Raw genomic sequence first — 23,181 nt, 5'->3', positions numbered from 1 at the left:
AGAATTGCTTAGACCCACCTCAATGTACTATTTTTTCCCCCAACAATAGGCAAAAACCTAGGATTGGCTGGCAATCACCTCATACAAAAACATTGCTGCTGGGATTCCAAATTAATTCTATCTCATTATCCCTGTTTACCCAGCTACAAGAAGACCTCCATATGATTTTGATTTTGCAAATTCAAAGAGGCTGCTCAGATTATTTGGCCCCTAACCAGCAAGAGTCGGTTTCTTTTTTGTTCTTCTTTTGGTACAAGACAATCCTCAGGGAACAAAATTTGCTTAATTGCCAGCAGACAATCACAAGCAGACAAAGATGAATGTGAGCCAGATGTGAGTTCAATGTTTATTTGCTGCAGGTGCTCTGTGCTAAATCACAAAGTTGTGGGAAATAAAAGTTCCAAATCAGCCCTGAAAAACAGATTCAAAACAAAACTATCACCCAACTGTCTGACCTGTAATAGCTTTCACTCTCCCCATTTTCCCCTTGTGCTACAGCAATATGCAGGAATCCTGTCGTGTTTCATAAAAACAATCCTTAAAACAAATACAAAATAATCTCAAGGGGAAAGAAATCTGTACAGAGAGTATCTACATCTCAGATAAATAGACTGATTACAGAGGTGGGTTTGGAGGCTTGGAGAACTGCGTGAGGAATCGAGAGTTCCCCAAAACTTTGCAAGGGAAGGCAGCCTTCTTTGTCGCTCTCCTTCCCACCCACCCCCCACAAACCTAGTTGCAAACATTAGCCAGCAAAGCCACCCCCTCCAAATCCCTTATCTCCAACCGCTTACTTGTGCTTCACTCAGGGTCAAGGACTATTGCTTCCACTGGCCCAGGGCAACCTCAGCTGAATTCTATCCGGGCCCCATCCCTGCCAAAAAAGAACTGCAACAGGACTGCTCAGAAAGACAACACTCAGGGTGTGTGCTTTACTCTTCCTTATTATCGGAAGTTCCCCCCCCCCAATCTCCTTCTTCCTTAAACTCTGCTATTCTGAGCCATTATTCCAGTGCTAAATAAAACAGAGGGTGGAGATTTCACAGCCAGCAGCTGAGTGGGGCAAATCCCCACAAATTGCTGGCAAAAAATCTTCCTGCAAAGCATCAATACTAATCACACAATCCCGCCTGCCCACTTCTGCAAACCTGTGAACTGGCTCGCAGCAATAACAAGAACCACTTAAAGTGGGTGCCCTCTAGAACGAGGACAGTGGAAATCCTGGAGGATGGCAGCCTTGCCCTAGGCCACTAATCCAGGTGTTGGAGCAGACATCTTGATTGCTCAATAACTCCTAATGGTTAATTATAAAAAAAGTGAAAGAGGATCCCTGCTAATCCTGCCTAACAGACCACATGGCTGAATCGCTTTGGGAACGGAAGCCACCAATCTTGCTTGACTAACAAATAAAAAAATAAAGGCAATAGGAGGTGTCTCTGGAATCTCTAGGCTTCAAAGCTAGCATGTCTGCTCTATAGATCAATGTATACCTTTAAAGGTCCATGGTCCACTCCTGCTGCTTGGGCTTTAGAGAGTAGCAACTGCAACTTAAAATAGAGTTACATCCCCTTAGGGGTGCATACTGCGTGATGCGCTCTACCTCTCCATTAGCTCACACAATGAACAAATCAACTATGATAGCCCCAAAGACTCCAACCGCTTTCTCGTCTGGTCACCTGGACTGCAGGAAGATGCAGTGGGATTCAGGTTGCCAAGATAAGAAGCTGGCATTCTTCCTATGAAAGAAGTTAGTGAGTTGGCGGCTGCCATCCGCTTAGTGCCCCCTCCCCTTCTTCCTGCTCCCAAACAGGAAAAGAATAGCGAAAGCTGAAGCTGGTCTCCTGAAGGCAGCAATAGAGAGCAGACGATCTAGTGCAGCCTCTCGTTCCCCCACCCTCAGGAGATGGAGAGGCATCCCCTGCCAAGGTCACGCAAAGTTAGACGAGAGGACTAATGCCGCTTGGTGGAGGAAACCTTCTTCTTGCGTGCAGCAAGCATCTCGTAGAAAGGGTCCCGGCTAATTGCAGCTCTGAAGAGAGAAAAATGGGGCAGGGGGGAAAAGAGGTAATTAAACTCTTAGGCGGCTTCCCAGCAGGACTTAAATAACAGAGGCTCAGAAATGGCTTCAACTTCTTTCCTGACTCTTTAAGGCAGAGGTCTTCAAACTTGGCAGCTTTAAGGCTATGCTGGCTGGAGAATTCTGGGAGTTGAAGTCCACAAGCCTTAAAGCTGCCAAGTTTGGGGGACCACTGCTTTAAGGTAAGCCTTCCTTCACCGGCCGTTCTCCCACCTAACAAGGAGATCACTGGATCACTATTTTAGGTTACAAAAAAAGCAAACATTTTATTATGATTTCATTAGGGATTGCCCTACCTCTTTTCCTCTTAATCAGAGCATTAGAGGTAGTCCTTGACTTACAACCACAATTGGGACTTGGATTTCCATCATAGATCATTGCACTTGTAAATCATTGCAAAACAGGATCCGATTTCACGACCATTTTTAATGCAGTAAGTCAAGTCACACGGTCCTAAGTGTGAATCCTGCTTAAAAATTGCAAATCATAATCAGGAGACTGGGGGATACCAATAAAGGAGGAAATGTGTAGCTCAGGGTCGAAATGAGGGGTCCTTGGTATACTCTGGACTTGGTTGTTTCCTTGCAGATGTTTTCATTACCCAAACTAGTACCGTTGGCATCATCAGTGCTGTTGATGTTATTTTGGATTAATGAAACATCTGCAAGAAAACAACCTCAAAGAACACCCAACGACCCCTGACTGCAGGATGCTGCAACCAGTCATAAATGTGAACCCATTTGCCCAAATTGAGATCATGTGACCGCAGTGGTGGGATAATGGCCATAAGTTTGAATGTAAGCCATAGCCAACTTTTGGGGGGCTGTCATTAATTAAAAATGCCATTAAGCAAACAGTCGTAAGTCAAGGACTATTTATATACCTACAAGCCTATTTACAAAGATTAGCATAAATCTAATGCTGCTCCTCTCTTCCTAATTTCAGGTTCTTCTTTGGCAAGAGATTTATACTCCCTCTTCCTGCTTCCCTATCAAAAATTTGAATTATGCACAACATTCTAGCAAATTTCCATATTGCTTCAAGCACTGGCCATTCCCTTCTTCTGTCTCACTTGATGCATTTGATCCATTCATCCTTCTCTTCTGTAGTGGGTGCCGAGATGCGATACACAGTGTGATTTCCTTCGACCACACGTCCGTCTGCCTCAGTCTTACATGCTTTGATGACCTGGTCCTTGTTGTCAGGGATATACAGTTCAAAGCAATTCTGCAAGAAGAACAGGTCAAAACCTATTGCTGCACTTCATTAAAAAAACTAAGTCAAAAGTGTCAACACACAGAATGCAGTTGATAGAAAAGTCACAAGTTTTCCGCACCAAATATCAGTTCCATAAGCCAACTTCTGTTAACTGAAGTAGGAAGACACTAATTCAACATAGTTTCCAATGTCACCCAAAATGATAAATTATGATTACCAATTAAACCATCAATATTAATCTTGAATCAATCACTAAATGGCTTCTTCCAAAACTGGTCGTATTAATTTCCAAATTCAGCTGAAACAGGAAACTATAGTTAAAAGGCTTCCCAATTTGATTGTTCCTCCGTTGGAGGCCTGAACAAAAGAAAACCAGTAAGTATTGTCAAGAAGTGTCTTCATCTCTTCTTTTATTAAGCCAAAGCCAGGTTACAGCAATTTATAGAAATGTTAACGTGGCATCTACATCCTAGCTCAGATACTACAAAGTTCATCTTGACTCGGCAACCATTTCAGGACAGCGCATATCAGAGTTGTCCATGCTTCAGAAATCATTTGGAATGCTTGGGAACCTGAGCAGATCACCTCCTTAAGACAGGGGTGGTTTCTACTTACCTTTACTACCGGTTTGCAGCGGGGCCACGCACGCGCTAGCTTTGCTTGTGCAGGCACACACTCTTCTGTGCATGTGCAGAAGCTTCTGCGCATGCACAGAAGCGTTTTGATGATGTCGGAGTCAGTCGGCGGAGCCTCCCGCCTGTTTTACTACCGGTTCTATAGAACCGGTGCGAACCGGGGGCAACCCATCACTTCCTTAAGGTAACTAAATCTTTTTTCAGGCTACTGTGCACATCTGGAAAAGATACAACCACATTAAAGAAGTGCTGCTCCCTTTATTTATTCACATTTTTGAACCGCCCAATCTTCCTCTGAGAGGGACCCTTTTTTAGAAACAGTGTTAAGCTATTAAAATAGTTTTTACCTGCTAGGATGAAGGAGGAAGTTATTTATTTTTTCTTTCTCTTTCCATTTTTTTACACACCCCATTTTTCTTTTCTTTGTATTTTTTTTTTTTTTTGCATGGATGCATAATAATGGGGGGTGCATAAGAGCACCAGCATGCCTACTGTCCCTGTCCTAATGTTTCCTCTTCCAAATTAGTTCTTAAGTATAGACAGCCTCAGTAAATGGTTTGTGCATTAAAATAAAATATTCTAAAAAACAACCCTATCACCTTAAGAAATCATCTGATCAAGATCTATTGTAAAACAGATCAAAGGCAGCAAAGGTAGGGCTTGAAAATGTTGTGGGTAATTTTTTCCCTCTGTAGGATTTCCCTGAGTTCAGTGCTTTGGGGGTATCATGCGTAATTTTCCTTCTCTCACTGAGCAATAGAAGCAGAAACAATTCTACAATGTGGGTAAGCCTGCTTAATAACTTGTATTTCAGGGTTACTGCCACATTTCTTGAATTCTCTCTCATTTTCTTTCAAAGCATGCAGAATGGCAACAAATGAGGGTTTAGTATTACTCACCGGCTTCTTAGAATCTTCCACTTCACGGATGCTTAGATTCTCCAAAGGAATAATGCCTCTCGGTTCCTTGTCCTACAAGATGGTCAGATTTGAATCCATAAATTATCTTCTCAGTTGTAACACGTTACAAACGTTCATTCATCACAAAGCTAAGTGGGAAAAACCTCCTCTCTCAGACAAATATATCCAGACAGATGCTTTAAAGACAAAAACTTTCAGGGAGGAAGCCAAAGGCATATATCATAATAAAGTAAGGAGAAAATGGCATGAAAAAGGCCAACAAATATATTGGGGCACAATCTTTTCTGGTTTTCGTTGTGGTATTTGTTCTAATAGCGAAGATTTCAGGACAACACTTTATGCTAAAGACTCCAATCTTATGTTAAAACGAGACTTCGCACTGAGGCCCACCATTTAGAGTAGCACTTGGGTTGTACATGGGTGCATCTGCACCAGTGGCAAAATCCAATTTTTTTTACTACTGGTTCTGTGTGCGTGGCTTGGTGGGCATGGTGTGGCTTGGTGGGCGTGGCAGGGGAAGGATACTGCAAAATCTCCATTCCTACCCCACTCTGGGGGCAGCCAGCGGTGGTATTTGCTGGTTCTCCGAACTACTCAAAATTTTCACTACCGGTTCTCCAGAACCTGTCAGAACCTGCTGGATTTCACCCCTGAGCTGCACAAATGGTAACAACCTGAGACACTCACCGTGGTGTACTCAAAGTAGTAAAGGCAGTTGTCTGTCAAGATGAACCAGCGTCGCTTCCACGTCTTCACTCGGCCACCTGCACAAGGGAGAAGCAAGCTTGACAATGCGTGCCCAGGCCAAAAAGCTGGCTCTGGACACGAGAGCAGCTAAAGCAAAGGCAGAGCTACAGCCTATGGGCACAACAGACAGTAGCCGAGCACATGGTTGTCAAGAGCGCAAGCAGAGCCAGCCCCACACCAGAGCAGCAGGTGGCTTCCAGCTGAGCACAACCGCTTGGGGAAGTGGAAAAGGTTGCATTGGTCAACCCTATTATACGCTACCGAACAAGCCTGCATCTGCTCTGCACAAGGATGGAGAAGAGGCAACAGATTTCCACTAAGATAGACTTGTTATGAGTATAGTCTATATTTTAGCCAGGTCCTCAGATGAAGGTGGCTCTCTAGGATTCCACCTGAGTCTAGGAAGCCAAATCTACACCACCCTCTTACCTCGTTATTTCATAAACAACCCTTTTTATTACAGGTGAAAGAAGAGGGAATTATTTACACTCCATGATAATTTGGCAGCCAGGAAACAGCCTTTTTGTCACCCCTACCTGACCATGAGACACTATTGTATTTCAAGATACAATAAGCTAGGCTAAGGGAAAAGTCCTTGATCAAAATGGGTGACGGGAATAGCTATCCCCACCCCACTTGCCTTCAAGATGTAATAAGGATTTTGGATTTGTGAAACATGTACTTGTGCCCCATGCAGAAAAAAGGAAGCATGCTCAAGGGCCTGATATTGGAATTTGGTCTTAGCTTCTTTCAACTCCGTGCCTTCTAAATTACTATCTCAGACCTATGATTCCCATTTTCCCAGCTTAAGACAGCAGTCCAAATCACCCAAAGGGTACCAGATGAACAAACATTATCCCATGTAAACAGGTTATTTTCAAATGAGATTTCCCCAATAGATGGGGGATATGTCTACAAGGGAGTTGGCTCAAATTAACACCTGTTAGGGATATGTATATAGATATCTCCTTTCTTTTTTCCTAAAATTAAGTTCCTCACAGGTAAAACAACCTGGCTTTGCTAGTTGCTAAACAACCTGTTTACTCCCAGTGTGTTTCAGACATTTATCCTTTACCAAGGAACACTCCAAAACAGAAGCTTGGTGGAAAAGTCATAAATCTTGTCAGTTTATTTCATAGCAATGCACTGGTTCTTTCTGGGTTTTTCCCCTCCCCTTCTCCCCAAATAAACTGTGCCCACAATTAGCCAATGGCTTTTTCCTGAAAGTCAAGTCAATGTCAATAGGAAGATTCAGATTCAGGGAAGCATGTTACTTTTGGCAAATTGTGGCAAACATTTAAAAAACCCACCTCAGGTTTTGTCAGAGATTCAGAAACTGTGAAGGAATCAGTACAAATGGGTACCATTCTGAACAGTTACTTCCCAGAGAGACCACCAAGGTAACTTCCATCCACAATTGCCTGCCTTCACTCATTAAAGGACGGAAGTTTGCATAGCCCCCTTGGGCTGGTCTAGCCAGTTTATGCAGGGGAGGGGGCCACCTGTGGTTCCAAGAGGCAGAGCAAAGTTGAGAAGTGAAGAGGCAAAATCAGCTCAATCAGCAATGGTTACTCTGGCAAATCCAGAAGAGCAGAGTTGAGCTAACCAGAAATTACCAGGAGCAAAAGTATAAAGACCCACTCAGGGAGATTCTTACCGCCACATATAGGCACAGACAAACAACAAGACTTCATTCAAGCAACATAAAAACAAAAAACAGAAAGAAAGGGACAATGGTAGGTGGAAGAAGCCAATTGCTCCAGATAACGCCTGCTACAGTCCCCAAGGAACCTGGAAAGCTTCAACTGTTGTGAGTCCCTCTTATCATGGAATGACTGACTTCATCACAAGTCAATATATTAAATAAAGACAAAGAAAACAAAACTCTCCTCAGGAGAGCCGTTTGGTAAACTCAGCAATTCTCCAGTTGTATCCTCACAAGTATTTGGCAGTAGTGTTTTGCCCATTTCCTTTCACTGTAGGCAAAACTCAGCTAGGTGGACAAACAACCTGTGCCAGCAGAAGACAACTTCCAGAAGAGCCCACCAGAAAAGAATACGGTGAGATTGCTTCTAAGGAACACTAGGCCAGCCACCTTTAAACTGAGGCTTTCATTAAACAGGAAGAGAAGTGAATTGTCCACGATGATATTAAAACTAAGACCGACAATTGAGGATCAGGGCCTTGGATGAAGAAGTTGATGATTAAAGGGGTTTTTTTTAATGTATTTGCCCCAAACTGTGAACCGAAAAGCAAAATGTGAAAAGATCTGCCATTTCACCTCCCCTCTTTTTTTCTCTTAAAGTTCTTAAAGTGAAGCTCTTGTTTGGGGATGGTAGACCTACAAGGGTCAATTTCAAAACAGCCTTGAACTTGGGTGAATATGTAAATAAACTCTAGAGTTCCAGTGTGTAATTAGAGGGACATAACCACCAGCAGGTTTCAGTCGTCTTTTTCCAACGTTTATCTTTTGACAATTGAGCAACTGTAAGGATAAAACAGCTCAAAATTCAAGAAACACCCTCGCTTCAGAGAATTCCAATTTGCTGCCATATTTATAACTAAGAAATGCTGAGGGGACAGTGTTATATCTGAATGTTACAAGCTGAGAACTTATAGAATAATAACTAACAGGGTTATTAAAATCCCAAAGAGCTCCTGTCAATTATTGCTCATCCTGATTTTCAATTCAGACATGGCAACTTTAATAGTTGGGGTATATTTTTAAAGGCCTAAGGAAGATTCCTACAGTAAAAGATACACCTGCATTTCTTTTAGTTACATACTATTTTAACCCCTACAGGTTATAAACCACTTTAATAATACAGTTATAGTTAATGCTAATATTATATGATTAACAAACGATGGATTCCATCCATTCATCTACAAATTCATTGGATGGCATTAATCAAGCCTTTGCCAGTCATCTCTAGGAATGCTGATACTTTAATAACCACACAGGCTGAAAATTACGGGAGTTACAGTCTGGACTCATTGGGCAGGTTCCTGGTCGGGGAATGTTCTGATGCTGTTCTTATTCCAAGTCCATAAAATAGAAAGGATAGAAAGGATAAGCTATTTACAGGTTTATTATAAAGATTTTTTTAAAAAAGGATTGTAAAAAAGTCACATCCATAAATTGATCAATAAGTTAACCAATTGAAAAGAAGAGCCTTAATTATGCGTGGTGGATTCTAATCAGCTGGAGTGGCACTGAACCAAAAACCTGAACCTGATAAGAGATAGGATCACGATCTTCTATCCTCTGATCCAGTTGGACATTTTGATCCTGTGCCATCCCAGCTAACTGGAAACGATCTCATATATAATTAAAGGAAGGGTCTTCTTCTCTGTTCCAAATAGGACCAGAGCTTCGCTAACTCATTGCCACAATCAATGAATCAATATTTTATTATTCCTTTTCAGACTGGTAGCATTTTTGTTTTCTTTAGTGCCCCTGGTTTAAAATTACATATTACCAATAGGGATGCTGCATTTAAATCTGCTCTCATTGTTTCCATTTTCTTTGCTTCTTTTTTTTAATGACAAGCAAGAAATATGAATGGGCTCCTCTTAAAAGTATCCTCTTAGTGATACTTTTCCTATCTGAAAGTAATGGGACAGGGTTAGTCAACTGAAGGTATTTTAGATTTAAACGAAAACTCCCATTATGCTAGGGGGAGAGACCTTGTAGGAGAGGTGAAGAACATAATTACTGAAAAACATATATGTGAAAATTGGTAGGACATTGTGTAGTAAATGGAAAAACCCAAACGTGCTTTTTCTGGAGGCAACTAGACTTTTGTTTTTTCTTTTGAAGACGTTTCGCTTCTCATCCAAGAAGCTTCTTCAACTCTGACAGGACAGTAAGGAATGGAAGGATTTATATCCCTTGCAGACAGCTGGTCATTTGCATCCTTTTAGCGGGTCGTTGAAGCACTTGGGAGGTTTATCTGTGTCTTCAGGGTCACCTGAGTAGCGCCTCTGGTTCCTGTAGTCTGCTATTTTTCCTCTGGAAATCCATTTCTACTCCCACCCCATTCAAAGGGTGTTCATCCCAAACTGTATAGTTTGGGAGTCTGTAGAGTTTCTCAGTCATCCGGGTCATGGTTGTCCCAAAGATGCTTTTTCTGGAGGCAACTAAACTTTGTTTTTCCCTTTGAAAATAAAAGGAATATAAATCCTTCCATTCCCTACTATCCTGTCAGAGCTGAAGAAGCTTCTTGAATGAGAAGCGAAACGTCTTCAAAAGAAAAAACAAGAAAGCCCAGTTGTCCCCAGAAAAAGCACCATTGGGATAACCATAGCCTGGATGACTGGGAATCTCTACAGACGTTTAAATGGAAAAGAGATTCATGATTCATCTTACAATTATTTAAGTCCATCAGCTGCATGATGCGGGGCTGATGAAGGTTCATGATGACACTGCAATCATCAAGAGTGAACTATAGCATCTGGAAAAAGCCTCTTGAAGCAACTACATTGCTGTGAACTGCCCACTGCCTAAGACTGGAATGGTATAACAATTGCGTGAAATACATAATTTATTCATCTGCGGTATGCTAAGTGTAGCTGAAATACAACTCCCAGCATCCTTCAAACTTAATGAGAAATGGGTTTTTTTTTTTTCCTGTAATATCTATCCCAGAACAGGTCAAACAGCATTTTGGGGTTGGAAGTCATACTTTATTTTTAATTATTATTTTTTTCAGCCTGTCAGCACTATAGGGAAAATTTTCAGTAATACTAAGGGCGAGGTGGAGAAAAAGAGAGAAGCTGACAATTTTGAGCTCTCCCTACTCTCTCTCTCTCTTTTTAATGGGGTTGGAGAAGTTTAAACTTGCTCTCAATTATTGTTTCAATTATTTGCTTCCTTTTTTTAAAGTATTACTTCAAAATTACTTAGTATTACTGAAAATATTATGCTTATATCTATATTCTCTATCATCCAATTGTCACTCTGAATACTTCCAAAGGGATGTGGGCTTCCTCAAGCAAGGGCCGCATCCTATTCCACAGGAGGAATAGTTTCCCCCACCCCACCCCACCCTAGCCCTATCGTGCCCTTCCTAGCTCCTGCCCCTCTGGAAGCCCAAATCCACATCCAGGCCTAGTTCTGACAAAAGGAAGTACTTCAAGGACTTTAGAATTTGCCATACTCTCATAGAAGACATCCGGCAAGGTCAATGTGAATTTTAGAAAAGCAGGATGAAGAGGATAGCTACCCGGTTCATGGTTTGGGAAAGTCATTGCTCTCTCTTCTCTTTCCTTTTGCTGCCCAGCAGAACACAAGCACTTTCTCTCCCCCACTTCTGCCCCTCCCCACCATCCCACGTCTCCCCACCCCACCCCAGTTCCCCAGGGACTGTGCAGCCAATTAGCAATGGTGGCAACAATAGCAATACGAGTAACATCAGCAGCAAGTAAAAATAAAAGAGAACAGAAAAACAAGCAAGCACTGCAGCACGGCCTCGGCCCCAGCAAAGCTAGCAAGGAGATATGGGGGTACGTACCTCCTGAAGTTTGGGGGCAGGGAAAGGCAGAGCCAAAATCATGGAAACATACAAATGAGGGAAAAAGAAAATTAAAAAACAAAGGACTAAAATTTGCCCTTCGTGCACATTTCAATTGCAGTCAGCAGTGGGCACTGCCCAAGCTAAACATTTTTGAGCAAAAGGGAAAAGGAGGGAGGAAGAGCTCTCCTTAAAGGGAGTCAACATATCTCCTACCTTAATACAAAAAAAAAGGGGGGGGGGCTGATACATTTCTGGGGCTACCAGCATGCCAAGGCCATGAATGCAGCAGCCGCTGGGATACTTGATAGAAAGGTTCACCTCTTCTGATTAATTCTTGCCATTGGCCATATCATGAATGTGTTTGCTACACAAACAGTTGACTGAGGAGTTAGTGATTTTAGTACCAAGGCAGTGGTGGGGGTGTTAAAATGGCCTGGACCCAGGAGACCTCTAAGAGTGGGATGGGAAGGGCAGCATGCATCATCAAGGGCCAGAGGGTTCAGCCAAAGAACAGCCATATGTGGAGAAAACCAGGGTTATGTCCCACACAGTCAAGGCCAGTGGTCCTACCTGACCCACCTTTGTTCTCCTGTTACCACCACCTCCTTCAACCCTCCCCTCTAGAACACAGCAAAGAGACCTCGTGTCTCCTCCCACTTCTCTGTCTCTACAGAGTAAGCCTCAGCCTCCCCTTCTTTGCTGTGCTCTTAGCCATATTTTCTTGAATTGCGTAAAACTGCAGTTCTCCTTTTTTTAAAATGATGTAACTGAATAGACATCATCATGACAATTCTAAAAAGATTTGACATACGATGACGGGGATCGTCCCCACTGTGGTTGTCTTTTGAACTTGGGACCTTGTTATTTGGGCAAATCTTCAGGCTACAATGTTCACTTAGAAAAAAATTTCATATCTTCTAGATAAATAAATCGGGAGCATTTATTCCACTCTCTTTTGTTGCCCCTGAGAAAAGTTAACAGCGGAAATATCCAAACCAGGAAGCACTGCAGAATTGGGTTTCAAGTACAACGTTGGGGCTCATAGCATTAATACCGTCACAATTTGAGACACATTTTTAAAACAGTTGCCACAGAAGTTGAAATGCAAACAACAAAATGTTCTGTCTTTGGAACTGAAGTAAATTTGGAGGTTGTTTACTGAAATGGAATATTAAATGTTGGAATTTGCATTTCAGTTCTAAATCCTCATTTCTTTTGTTTCAATCAACCTCTCTTGCTTGATGGCAAGAATCTACCCTAAATCATGGTCACTCACTTCTATATCTAAGGGGAGGCTGACAAACAACAACAACAATAACAGACATTGTCTTATTCTGATAGCCTATTTGGCTACAATTTTATGGATTCATCAAATTTATATAGCCACCCATCTCACAGAAGGCGACAAAGTTGTGCTGTCTCTCAGTTACCTCTACTTGCTTAACCTCTTCAATGTGAAGAATCTCTTCAGAACTGGGTCCAGCAGGTAGCCAACTGAGCAGCCTTCAATTTTTACCCTGACCCATAACAAATTCTAGTTCTACTGCATATGCAGCTTAATAATTCTGCCCAAATACTGCAGCTATTCTTTAAAATGCCAAGCGAGCCTAAACGTGTTTGCTCAGAAGGCACTTAAAGTTCCTTTTGTGCAACTACTCAAAGGCCAGTGAAATATTTTTTCAATCATTTTTTAGGAATTGTAAAACTGAAAATGGAAGGGATTTCAATTTTCTGGTGTAAATTGCTGTGTAACTGAAAGCCATCAATGATTTTCAACTATGCAACCTATTTAAATGGAATGCCTATTATTCATTGAGCAGATACGATACAGATAAGACTAATAGCTCCATCGTCCCATGGCCATCGAGGCTAGTTAGGGGAAAAGAAATTTTGAATCTAATTCCTAAAGCACCATAGCTTTCCTATTCCATCACAGAGAATGGAAAGTCTGGACAGTTTGCTACCAAGCTAAGAGAAACCTTATTGTAATTACTGTAATTACAATATGTATTAATCTTATATTATGATTATATAGGAAAATGTGGTTATTATGTGCACTTGCAGTAGTACACAACTGTATTACTATTGTACAACTACCGGTATATATTACTGACAGTCTACTCTCAAGACTATGTGAGGACAGATCCAGGTTCCATAATAGCATTAGCAAACCTATATTAGTTCTGTCCTAAAACAAGATATATCGTGATCCTTGGTCACTTTTTGCATGCCTTGATTGAAAGAAACAGAAGAAGAGGGATAGAAAAAGTGTGGACTTAGAATCAGATCTTATTTTGGACATCAAACCTAGATGAGCGTATGTCTTCTCTCTGGCTCAAAGCAAAGTATGAAAAATTACGCATGTCGAATAATTTCATTAATTTAGTTCAGTTCAGATTCAGCAATTACAAGTTTGACTATTTAGGAGATTTCTATTTTCAGATTCCTACAAGAGAGGGGGAAAAAACAAAAAATAGGCAACCACTTAACCACTTAAAGAAGCCCTTTACAGCCCTTAAAGAAGATTTTTTGAGCCAAATCCTGGCAATTGAAAAAAAACAGCTTTGAGTAAACATGAAGAGGGAGCCAAGAGCTGCACAAGGAGAGCTGGTGAATGCATCCTACTTGACCTGTTAACACTGTCAGTGAGCGCAGAGCTGCTATGCGTGAAGTGATGCCAGAGACTAGTCTGAAAAATGAAAGTGAGACGCAAGGGGCCATAAATAAGTCTTCAGCTTCTCTGCAGGCGGCTGTAGGTGCACATTTTGGAACTAGAGTTACCTGCCATTTCTGGGACCCAAGTAACCTGCCTTTTTTCTTCCTAAGTACATTCCTTTGCCCAATTTTGGTAAGAATTGGTTGGCCAAGCCAACTTAAGAGGGCCATAGGAAGTTACTGAGCACTGCAACCAAGACCCTCCTCTCTGGGTATGCTGTTCAAGAAAAAATAATGAGAAGCTTTCAGGTTGTATAGCTGGTCCTTTGTGCTGGACTGTGGCCACCGAGCCCCATGCAAAGAGACTCCTGCTGAGCTCCATGCTCCCTGCAGCCCATGCCACACCATCAGCAGCCCTGCTCCTTGTTGGTCAGGCCTTGCCTCGTGCAGTCACACACACTCACCAAGTTTCAGAAGCCAGCCTTCACGGTCCGGATTAAAGAAGGTATGCGTCAAGTCATTGCCATCATCCTCGGGGATTTTGAAGGGCTCATTTTTTATGCTGTCATAGAGATTCTGGTGTGAGGGAGGAGAAACATGTGGTGGATCACTTCCACGGAAAGGTTCTGCACCACCTTTTCAATATTGCACTAGTGCAGTTTCTACTTCCCAAGAACCATGACTGAGTTTTGGAAGCTCAGTTATTTGAGCAGGAGATACTGGGAAGACCAAGGTAGGCTCAACCCTGACCTATTCCTGGGTCCTTGGTGAGCCTGCCAGGTAGATAGACAGACAGAAGGCCCTCTGTTCCGGTGATTCACCACACCCACCAAATTCTCCATTATGGCCTATTCACAGAATTCCAGTCTGTTCTCTTCCCACAAAACTCACCCTGAGCAATTCCTCAGGTAGGTCCCCGCCATCATTGATGCCACGGTTCATAGCGATGAAGCGCTCCACAGTGGGCTTGTCCTTCACATTGGGATTATGCAAACTGGTATTCAGCATGATTATGGCAAAGGAAAGCACATAACAGGTATCTGGGATAGAAAGAAAAGGGAACAGGGGATTCAAGTCAATTTGGGAACATAGTTCAGGTTATACAGTATCAAAGCATAAGATCAAATCCAAATTAGAGCCTAGAGGTAGTCTTCGATTTATGACCACAATTGGGGGCTAGAATTTCCATTGCTAAGCAAGTCAGTTGTTGAGTGAGTCACACCCAATTTTACAACCTTTCTTGTCGTGGTTAAGTGAATCGCTGCATTACATGATCGTTAAGCAAATCTGACCTCCCCCATTGGTGTTGCTTGTCAGAAACCAACTGGGAAGATTGCAAATGACAATCATGTGACCCCGGAATACCGCAGCCCATTGCCAAGTGCCCTGATCACATGACCATGGGGATGGTGCAATGGTTGTAAATGAATCTACATTAAAGAAATGGCTGTAAATTGAGGACTACTTGAGGAGCCCAAGTTGACCTTAAAATCTTCTGAAACTCTAAGCCAATTGGGATCACTTTACCTGAAATACAGCTTGCTACCATATTTATTTATTTATTTATATCCTGCATTTAATATTTTTATAAGTAACTCAAGGTAGTGAACATATATAATATTCCTTCCTCCTCCTATTTTCTCCACAACAACCCTGTGAAGTGGGTTGGGCTGAGAGAGAGAGTGACTGGCCCAAATACTCATCTGGCTTTCACAGCTTAGGTGGGGCTAGAAAAGTGTCCTGGGATCTAGTCTGGTGCCTTCACCATTAGACCAAACTGGCTCTCCCATAAGACTTACTCATTTCTTCAAAGGCTGTGTGTGCCCACAGAATAAATAAGTAGCTAGTAAGGAAGAGAGCTGTTGAGTAATGGCATGCTTAAGAAGTAGCTTTCCCAGAAATATGCATGCGTACCATCTTTATGGTCCTTCTAGTGGCAATGAAGACTGGGGAGATAGTGGTGGTGCCCACCTCCTTTTAAATAATTCAGCTAAGATATGTTTTTACTTGACATCAAGGGTTTTTTCACTTTGTCTACGTCATTAATGTTTTTTATTATAATTTCATGCTTAATTTTTGTATTTGTTCAATTTATTTATTTATTCAATTTGCTGTCCATCTGACCACAATGTAAGCTGACTTTGTATAAAATATACAAAAGTATGAAGGCTATTGCTTAACGCACTGTAAGCCACCCTGAGTCTCCAGAGAAGGGCGGCATATAAATCAAATTTAAAAAATAAAATAAAAATGTAACTCCATTGCTGAGTTGTTATAAATTACTCTTAAGAGCCTTTGTTATGCGATAGCATAACAGCAAAAACATCAACAGCAAACTAAGAAGCGTAACTGAGTCCTACGTTTCAAATTCTGGAATTCCTGGATCATTCACTAGCATTGCCACTACTTTTCTTTTTTTTTTTTTTTTTAAAGGAGAGGGGCATTATTCCCCCATTTCAGTTAGAACAGAAACAAAGAATGAGAACATTTTTAGTTCTTTGGTTCCATCTTCATTCATTTCAGTGCTGAGTCTTCTCCACTTTCATCAATGAACTTGAAGGTTAATTCAGCACTGTAAACTAGAAGGCCGTTTTTTTCTGGAAATCTTAGTAGTTAATTTAACTTTGCACATACGCCACAACTTAAAGTGACAAATAATAGAATAACAGAGTTGGAAGGGACCTTGGAGGTCTTCAAGTCCAATTCCCTAGTCAAACAGGAAACCCTATACCATTGCAGACAAATGGTTGTCCAATTTCATCTTAAAAACCTCCAATGTTGGAGCACCCACAACTTCTGGAGGTGGTTGTTCACTTACCTGTTGACTGGAACACGCCAGGGTTGCATTGACAATACCGTTGTGCAAATGCTTCCATCATCCGGTCAATTTTTTGCGCTTCACCTGGCAACCGAAAGCTCCAAAGGAATTGCCTGTGAGGGCAATGAAAATTAAGCCCATGTCCATTTGTGTGCTGTACAGTTGTGAGGAAAGATATACCACAAATAACATTCCGTGCATCTTTCCTCTGGCAAACTGTTGGAAACACAACTCTTAGAATTTCTTGCCTACATAAGCAACCAGCTGGGAATTCCTACAAACCCAGCATATCTGATTGAGGCTAGCTTGACAAAGAAAGTGTTGTGGAAAAATAAGGCTGGTTCAAGGCAGGAATGCTTCAGAATTGTCAACAAAGCATTGGCATGCTTCTGGTAAGATCAGAAAAACCTGTTTTGAGGCTGAAATAGGATTCAAAACCTTTTCCACACCTCTACCCACAGGCCACATCAGGAACAGAGCAGATCTGGACTTTCAAGTGCTACCAGACCCTCAGTAATTCCCATAGCCCCAGCCAACATGCTGTATAATCATGGATTCTGATTTGTATGTGTTTGTGTGTGTGTGTGTGCCTTTGAAACAGTTTTTCAGTCATTGTGATGTGGTTTGCCATTCCCTCAGTTTTAGGATTAGGAGTGTCAGGAGTAAGCAACAAATCCATTAGTGAAGGGTCCAAGTCAGCAACTTTATTGTGTTCTACCTATAATACAAGAATCTCTCCAGACTAATTGCCTTCTTGTTGGGAATAACCAGATTAGGTTCCATGAAACTTAGGGTGGCGAGTCAGGCTTATGCCTCTTGCGGCTATGCAAGGACCCAAGGCTAGTTCCCCACCTGACTCCTCCTTCCTGCCTGGCTGGGAGTTTCCCAACATTGAGAGGTTGACAGGCTCCAAATCACATAGTTGGCCTTGTGGTTAAGGTAGGTCTAGAACTCATAGTCTCCCAGCCTCTAGCCTGGTGCCTTTAACCACTACACCAAATTGGCTCTCTACAGTCATAGAAAATGCTAGTTAATCTAGTTAATCCAAAAGCATGGGAAAGAAAACACAATCTACAGCTACACCTACAGATGCACAGACATGCATCTGTCTAATATTATAATATCTTCCTCTGTCACTCACCGCAGTGCCTGTACAAGGTTGAGATCTGTAAACTCGTGCAGCTCCACAAAAGAATGTAATACTTGAATATTGAACTCATCTCTGAGGGAAGGAAACAGAATACATTGAAATTCTGGACTGAGCAATTTATTGTTATAGATTACATCATATACAAATGACAGAGCTTGACTATAGGTAAAGTCTGTGTTTGGGCCTCCTGCCTAATAATTATATGCTGAATCCATATAGCTTAGAGTTACTACTCTGATGGTCCCTGAATCAGAAAGATCTTCCTATTTCCTCCTTTCTGAGTACAGACTATACACAGGTAGTCCTCAACTTACAACTACAACTGAGCCCAAAATTTCTGTTGCTGAGGCAGTTGTTAAGTGAGATTTTCCCCATTTTATGAACTTTGCCACAGTTGTTAAGTGAATCACTTCAGTTGTTAAGTTAATAAAATGGTTGTAAAGTGAATCTGGTTTTCCCATTGACTTTCCTTGTCAGAAGGTCGCAAAACAGGAACACATGACCCTGGGATCCTGCAACTGCATATAATTTTGAGCCAGTTGCTAGGCATCTGAATTTTGATCACATGATCATGAAGATACGGCAATGGTTATAAGTGTGAAAAACACTCATAAGTCACTTTTTTCAATGTTGTTGTAACTTCAAACGGTCATTTAAAAACTGGTTGTAACTCAAGGATTACCCTTACTCTAATGCTGAGTTTGGTCCTTTTTCTAACACTAAGAAGAACAGTGTTCGAAGATTAACATACATTCCATTTACTAAGGGGGTCCAATTAATTACCTTTCACCCAAGTAGTCACCAATGGCAGTCTTGTTGAGTCCTTCCCCCTTGTAGAGAAACTGGGCAATGTCCTCACAGGTATTCTTCAAAAGGTCATTCTCTATGAGGAACTGAATCCCCTGCAAGTCCAGGAAAAAGAAGAAAAAAGGAAGCTCTTCAAACATTTGCTGTGCAAGGACATAGAAATAAGAACTTGTAATGTCTGCCATGCTTCTCCACATGAATTTCAAATTATCCTAATTGATTACATCTATTTCAAGCACAAGGGACTGCAGGAAGTTGCAATCAATATAAACAATAACTTGCTTAAACTCACTTAATGAATTCTGCAGCTGAAGTTAGTTTGAAATTATTTCCTGACACACAATTTAGCCCAAATGCCATACTTTCTCCATGATCATGAGAAGACTTAACTAACTGAAACCCCAGCTATGCTGGAGTTGTGTTAAGACAGGGCTGACACAACTCACAGCCCATGGGCCGGATGTGTCACACGCTGGCCATGCCCACACCCGGTTTAATGGGGAAAGCCCCAATATATCATGTGACGCCGCCATGAGGAAGAGAGTTTGATACCCCCGTATTAAGCTGTGTTAAAATGAGTTCTGCTTTTAAGAAACAGTTTCACCCTTATGTTTTCCTGGATGGAGAAGGGAAATTACAGACTTTATTGCTTATTTCCAAATAATCCTCGAGGGAGGAATTGTTCTGAGGGGTTTAGCAGATAATTTGGGGAAAGGGGGAAAAATACAGACAGACACCAATATAAGTAAGGCCCAAACTGATATCAGCCAATTTGGGATCACAGCCTTTAATCCTGTTGATAATGCAGGATTTTTGCCTGATGCATGGTTGCTATTAATATCACACCAAGGAAGCAGCAGCGTTTACCTTCTTAGGATCCATGTTAAATTTCTTCCTTCCCATTGCCACCTGCTTGTTTCTCTGCATGTTTTTCCTAGGTAACACAAAAAGATTGCTCAGTCTCCTTTGCTACAAACCAGTCTGTGGACATTACTTCTGTAACCATCTCTGCTTGCAATACAGTTAACTTTTTCCTCCATCTTGCATTCTAACTGAAACCTTAACAAACACGTTCTCATCCCATGCTGTTCAATACTTGATACTGTGACTCTAATGCCCCTGAAAGGCCTTAAGGCCCAACCTAAAATCTCTAAACACAAGCAAACTCCTAATTTCTATAACAAGATGAACATTCACTCTCAAACATATTAGGGAATCTAGGTAACAAGATTCATTTTTCAGAAAATTAAAGTCAGCAAAACTCTTGGTAATATGTCGTCACTGAATATTTTCATGAGAAAATCTCCAAAAAATGTTGGATTTTTTTAAAACATAAACACTAATGTGCTGGATATATAGAATGGCATGTTTGTTATTTGGATTAAAAATCTGACACTGGATTCCTAAAAAATGGAATATAGGCAATTCAGTAGGCAAGGCACTTTTGGTTTTATTTATGAAGGATTTATTGTATTATTCTAATTGATTGCTATTAGTCACCCAGGTTCTTATGTAAGGTAGGACAGCAATTTAAAATTTCGAAATAATAATCCTGAATACCCACTAACATCAGGATTTATTTTCAACAGATTAGAGATTTTGGTAGAGTGATTACTTCTTTCTTTCCAATATTCATTCCAAAAATAGTGAAATGCCACCAAATTTCATCTTCCCACTTCTCCATCAGGACTCACCTCTCTTCTGTGGAGCCCAGATTCTCAATTTCATTTGTGACCTCTGCTATCTCATCTTTCAGACGCTGTATAGAAGAACAAGGGGGAAAGTCATGGAATAAGTAATAAAGTGACGCTTTTGATCAACTTGAAGCAGAGAGGAAGTTGTGTTTATTTTTAACCTCAGAATGGAGAACAATTTTTATTATACCAGCTTTGGCTGAACTCTTCTTTTTAATACCAGCTTCACTTTTTCAAATTTCTAATTCAGATCTGGCAACGTTCAGCGGAGGGGCAGGGGGAAAAGAAGAAAAAACATACAACAGAATATAGAAAAGAATAACCAAATTAATGCTACCGCTAAAAGTCAAGAGTATAATAAATTGAGATTTAGAAGCATCCAATATCCCAATTGCAACTACAAAACTAACAATCTGATTCCTGTGGCTCCTTTGAAACCAAGGGACATTGTTCCTTCACTGCCCATCTTCTGCAGCTAAAGCTTAGGGTGGCCAAAATGAAGCAAGTCTCTCTGTCTTGGCTCTGAGACCAACTAAACCACCAGCATGCTGGCCTCTCAGCGGAAGGAAGAAGAAGAATCCCCGGAGCTAACACAATCACTGGGCTAATCCCATTAGCAAGTGTCCGGCACATGGCAGTGATTAGCCCCTGTTGCTGTTTTATTTATTGCTGATGGGCTTGATGAGCATCCGTGCCAAGCAAAGCTCCAAGGGGCAAGTTGCTGCAGGGAACAGACAGCCCCTGCCAGAGCCAAAAGCAGATCTATCTGGCTAGTAGATAATGCAATGAGTGGCAGGGGATGCAATAAAGCCACCTTTGAAAATGTACAATTTATTGAGCGAAAAATGCAATTTTTTAAAAAATGCATTTTTAAAAAAAAGACAAGAGAAGACAAGAAAAAGCTGAAGGACTGGGAGACAGGAGTGAAGGGAGATAATAAAATCAGATAATTCAACATCCTCCTCACTTCTTTGACAGATTTCACAGGCCAGAAAGTTGGTGTGTATGGGGGGGGGGGGGGGGGAATAACTTGGGAGCTGCGCTGTGAAATTGGATCTCCTGGCCATTTCGCACCCCCCTCTCCTTAGTGTTCGGAGTCATGGCTGCCCACTCACCTGCAATATTACAGCTCAAGACCTTCACTGTACAAACTCTCAGGACCACCCAGAGAGAAAATCCTTTGGGAAATTGAAGTCACCAATTTTTAAAAAAGAAAACTTACCCAAAGATAGAATCCCTGCCTCTAAACTACAATGTCTGAGACCCGGGCTATAGTTACTCAGGATCAAGGTAAGGAAAGAGGCATGGGAAGAGAAACCTGCACATCTTTAAATTTAGCTTATCTTAGCACTGAGTAACAACACAGCAAACAATTAAGTCCCAGAGGGGAATAGGGATGAGACGCCAGAACAAAAGTGCCAGGGATTCAGAGTGATAGAGCTGTATCCCAAAACAGGGATTAACACATCTTGGAAAAGGAATGTAAACATGTAAAAAAAAAAAAAAAGTGTTACCTTATGTCAAAAATGGGGCATACCAAAACCTATTAATTTGACAATGCTTCATCTCTTCTGCAGAAAGCTGTTTATTTTGCAGCCAAACTATTGCCACTCTCCATATTATTTTAACTGTCAATAACTCTTAAAAATTTCAGGCAGGTGCTCCAGAGACACGGCCTTTAACCCGTGTCTGCCTGAATTGAACTTCTACTCCCCTGCCCTTTTCACACACACCTGTATGTCTGCCAGCAGTTCCTGTTTCCGCCGACGGATGTTCTCCAATTCTTGACACTCCTCAGGGGTCAGGTCGCTTGGTACTGCAAGGTGAAATGAAGAGTTATGCTCTAGGTTTGGGGTTGGTTTGGATAGTCTTATAGGTACCCTCTGTAACTGTAAAACGTGAAGTAAAGACTTCTATGAATTCAGTGGTTGCTTGTGTATCAAAGGGATGTAGAAAAGAAAGGACTGAAAGTCCAAAGACTATCAAGAATGCGTAAGTGAAGGATGGAGATTGCTCAACATTTTTTTTTCACTAGACCAAGGGCAGATGTGTTGTATGTGTGTGGTGTATACACATACTATCACAGAAATGTTCTCCAGTGGCCAAGGATACTAAATTCTGGGTTATACAGTGGCATCCACAAAACTTCTCTTCTAAAAGACATACACTTAACATTCACTCAGGTTCAGTGAGCACAAATATTCAGTGAGAGAGCACAAATATTACAGTTAGCTTGTTGTCTAATATAGATTTTCTAACATCCCAGGATTGTTGATAGCCTCCCAGAGCAGTAGATCCCAGAGAGGCCGTCAAAAACATACCACCAAAGGGAAAAAGATTCTGAAATACTGTGCATGGAGTTTCCTTACATATTTAATTAATGTAATTTAAAGTAAAAAGAACACACATTTAATTTTTATTCTGGCCCCATTCCTTGGTTGAGTGGGACCCTCAGAATGCCCCTTGAAAGCCTAAGGTTAGATCTCTGTCCATAAAGGCTGAACATTCTTGATCAATGTAATTATCCAATCTGTTCTTTGAGAAATGACAAGTGCCTGACATTATAGGCAGCGCAGCTTTCTATCACCAGATTATGCTAAAAAAAAAATTTGGGTATACAGCATATGCTTTCTTGCACACATTCTAGCCATTTTACTTATCTTTCAGCCTTGAGTTTACAAGTTTCCCAGACACATCTGGCTGGCCCCACTAAATGCAAGTTGCTGGATTAGAGAGACTCTTTATCTGATCAAGCAAAAATATTATTTTTGGAAAATGAGAAGTGGATCCTGGATTTACAACACAAAATGACAAAAATATTTATTGTGAATCTGATTTCTTTCTGCTCAACATGCTTTCTTACTGTATTACCTTCTGGGCATAATCTGTTTTGAACAATAAAATAAAGATTCTTAAGACTTAGCACTATAGCATATATTTGCAC

The 23,181-nt window shown here is 41.3% G+C and overlaps 1 protein-coding gene across 5 annotated transcripts in view; it reads right to left on the bottom strand.

The window, feature by feature from the left end:
- Nucleotides 1–332: 332 nt before the first annotated feature.
- The window catches only part of CYTH1 (cytohesin 1), a 67,316-nt gene continuing 44,467 nt past the window's right edge, over nucleotides 333–23,181 (bottom strand). For all 5 annotated transcript variants that reach the window (XM_087887094.1, XM_087887097.1, XM_034412853.3 and 2 more), the window contains exons 2-13: nucleotides 21,971–22,053; nucleotides 20,238–20,302; nucleotides 19,411–19,477; nucleotides 18,520–18,638; nucleotides 17,728–17,808; nucleotides 16,587–16,699; nucleotides 14,660–14,808; nucleotides 14,233–14,344; nucleotides 5,538–5,614; nucleotides 4,830–4,901; nucleotides 3,150–3,304; nucleotides 333–2,029 (exon numbers count right to left, since the gene is read on the bottom strand). In XM_087887094.1, coding sequence (XP_087743220.1) covers nucleotides 1,951–2,029; nucleotides 3,150–3,304; nucleotides 4,830–4,901; nucleotides 5,538–5,614; nucleotides 14,233–14,344; nucleotides 14,660–14,808; nucleotides 16,587–16,699; nucleotides 17,728–17,808; nucleotides 18,520–18,638; nucleotides 19,411–19,477; nucleotides 20,238–20,302; nucleotides 21,971–22,053 — 1,172 coding nt within the window. In that variant the 3' untranslated portion in view covers nucleotides 333–1,950. The remainder of the gene's footprint in view (nucleotides 2,030–3,149; nucleotides 3,305–4,829; nucleotides 4,902–5,537; nucleotides 5,615–14,232; nucleotides 14,345–14,659; nucleotides 14,809–16,586; nucleotides 16,700–17,727; nucleotides 17,809–18,519; nucleotides 18,639–19,410; nucleotides 19,478–20,237; nucleotides 20,303–21,970; nucleotides 22,054–23,181) is intronic.

The sequence above is a fragment of the Pantherophis guttatus genome, chromosome 2 (assembly GCF_059756535.1).
Source record: "Pantherophis guttatus breed Tessera chromosome 2, ASM5975653v1, whole genome shotgun sequence".
In the NCBI taxonomy this organism is placed as follows: Eukaryota; Metazoa; Chordata; class Lepidosauria; order Squamata; family Colubridae; genus Pantherophis; species Pantherophis guttatus.
This window is presented reverse-complemented; position numbering and strand designations above follow the sequence as displayed.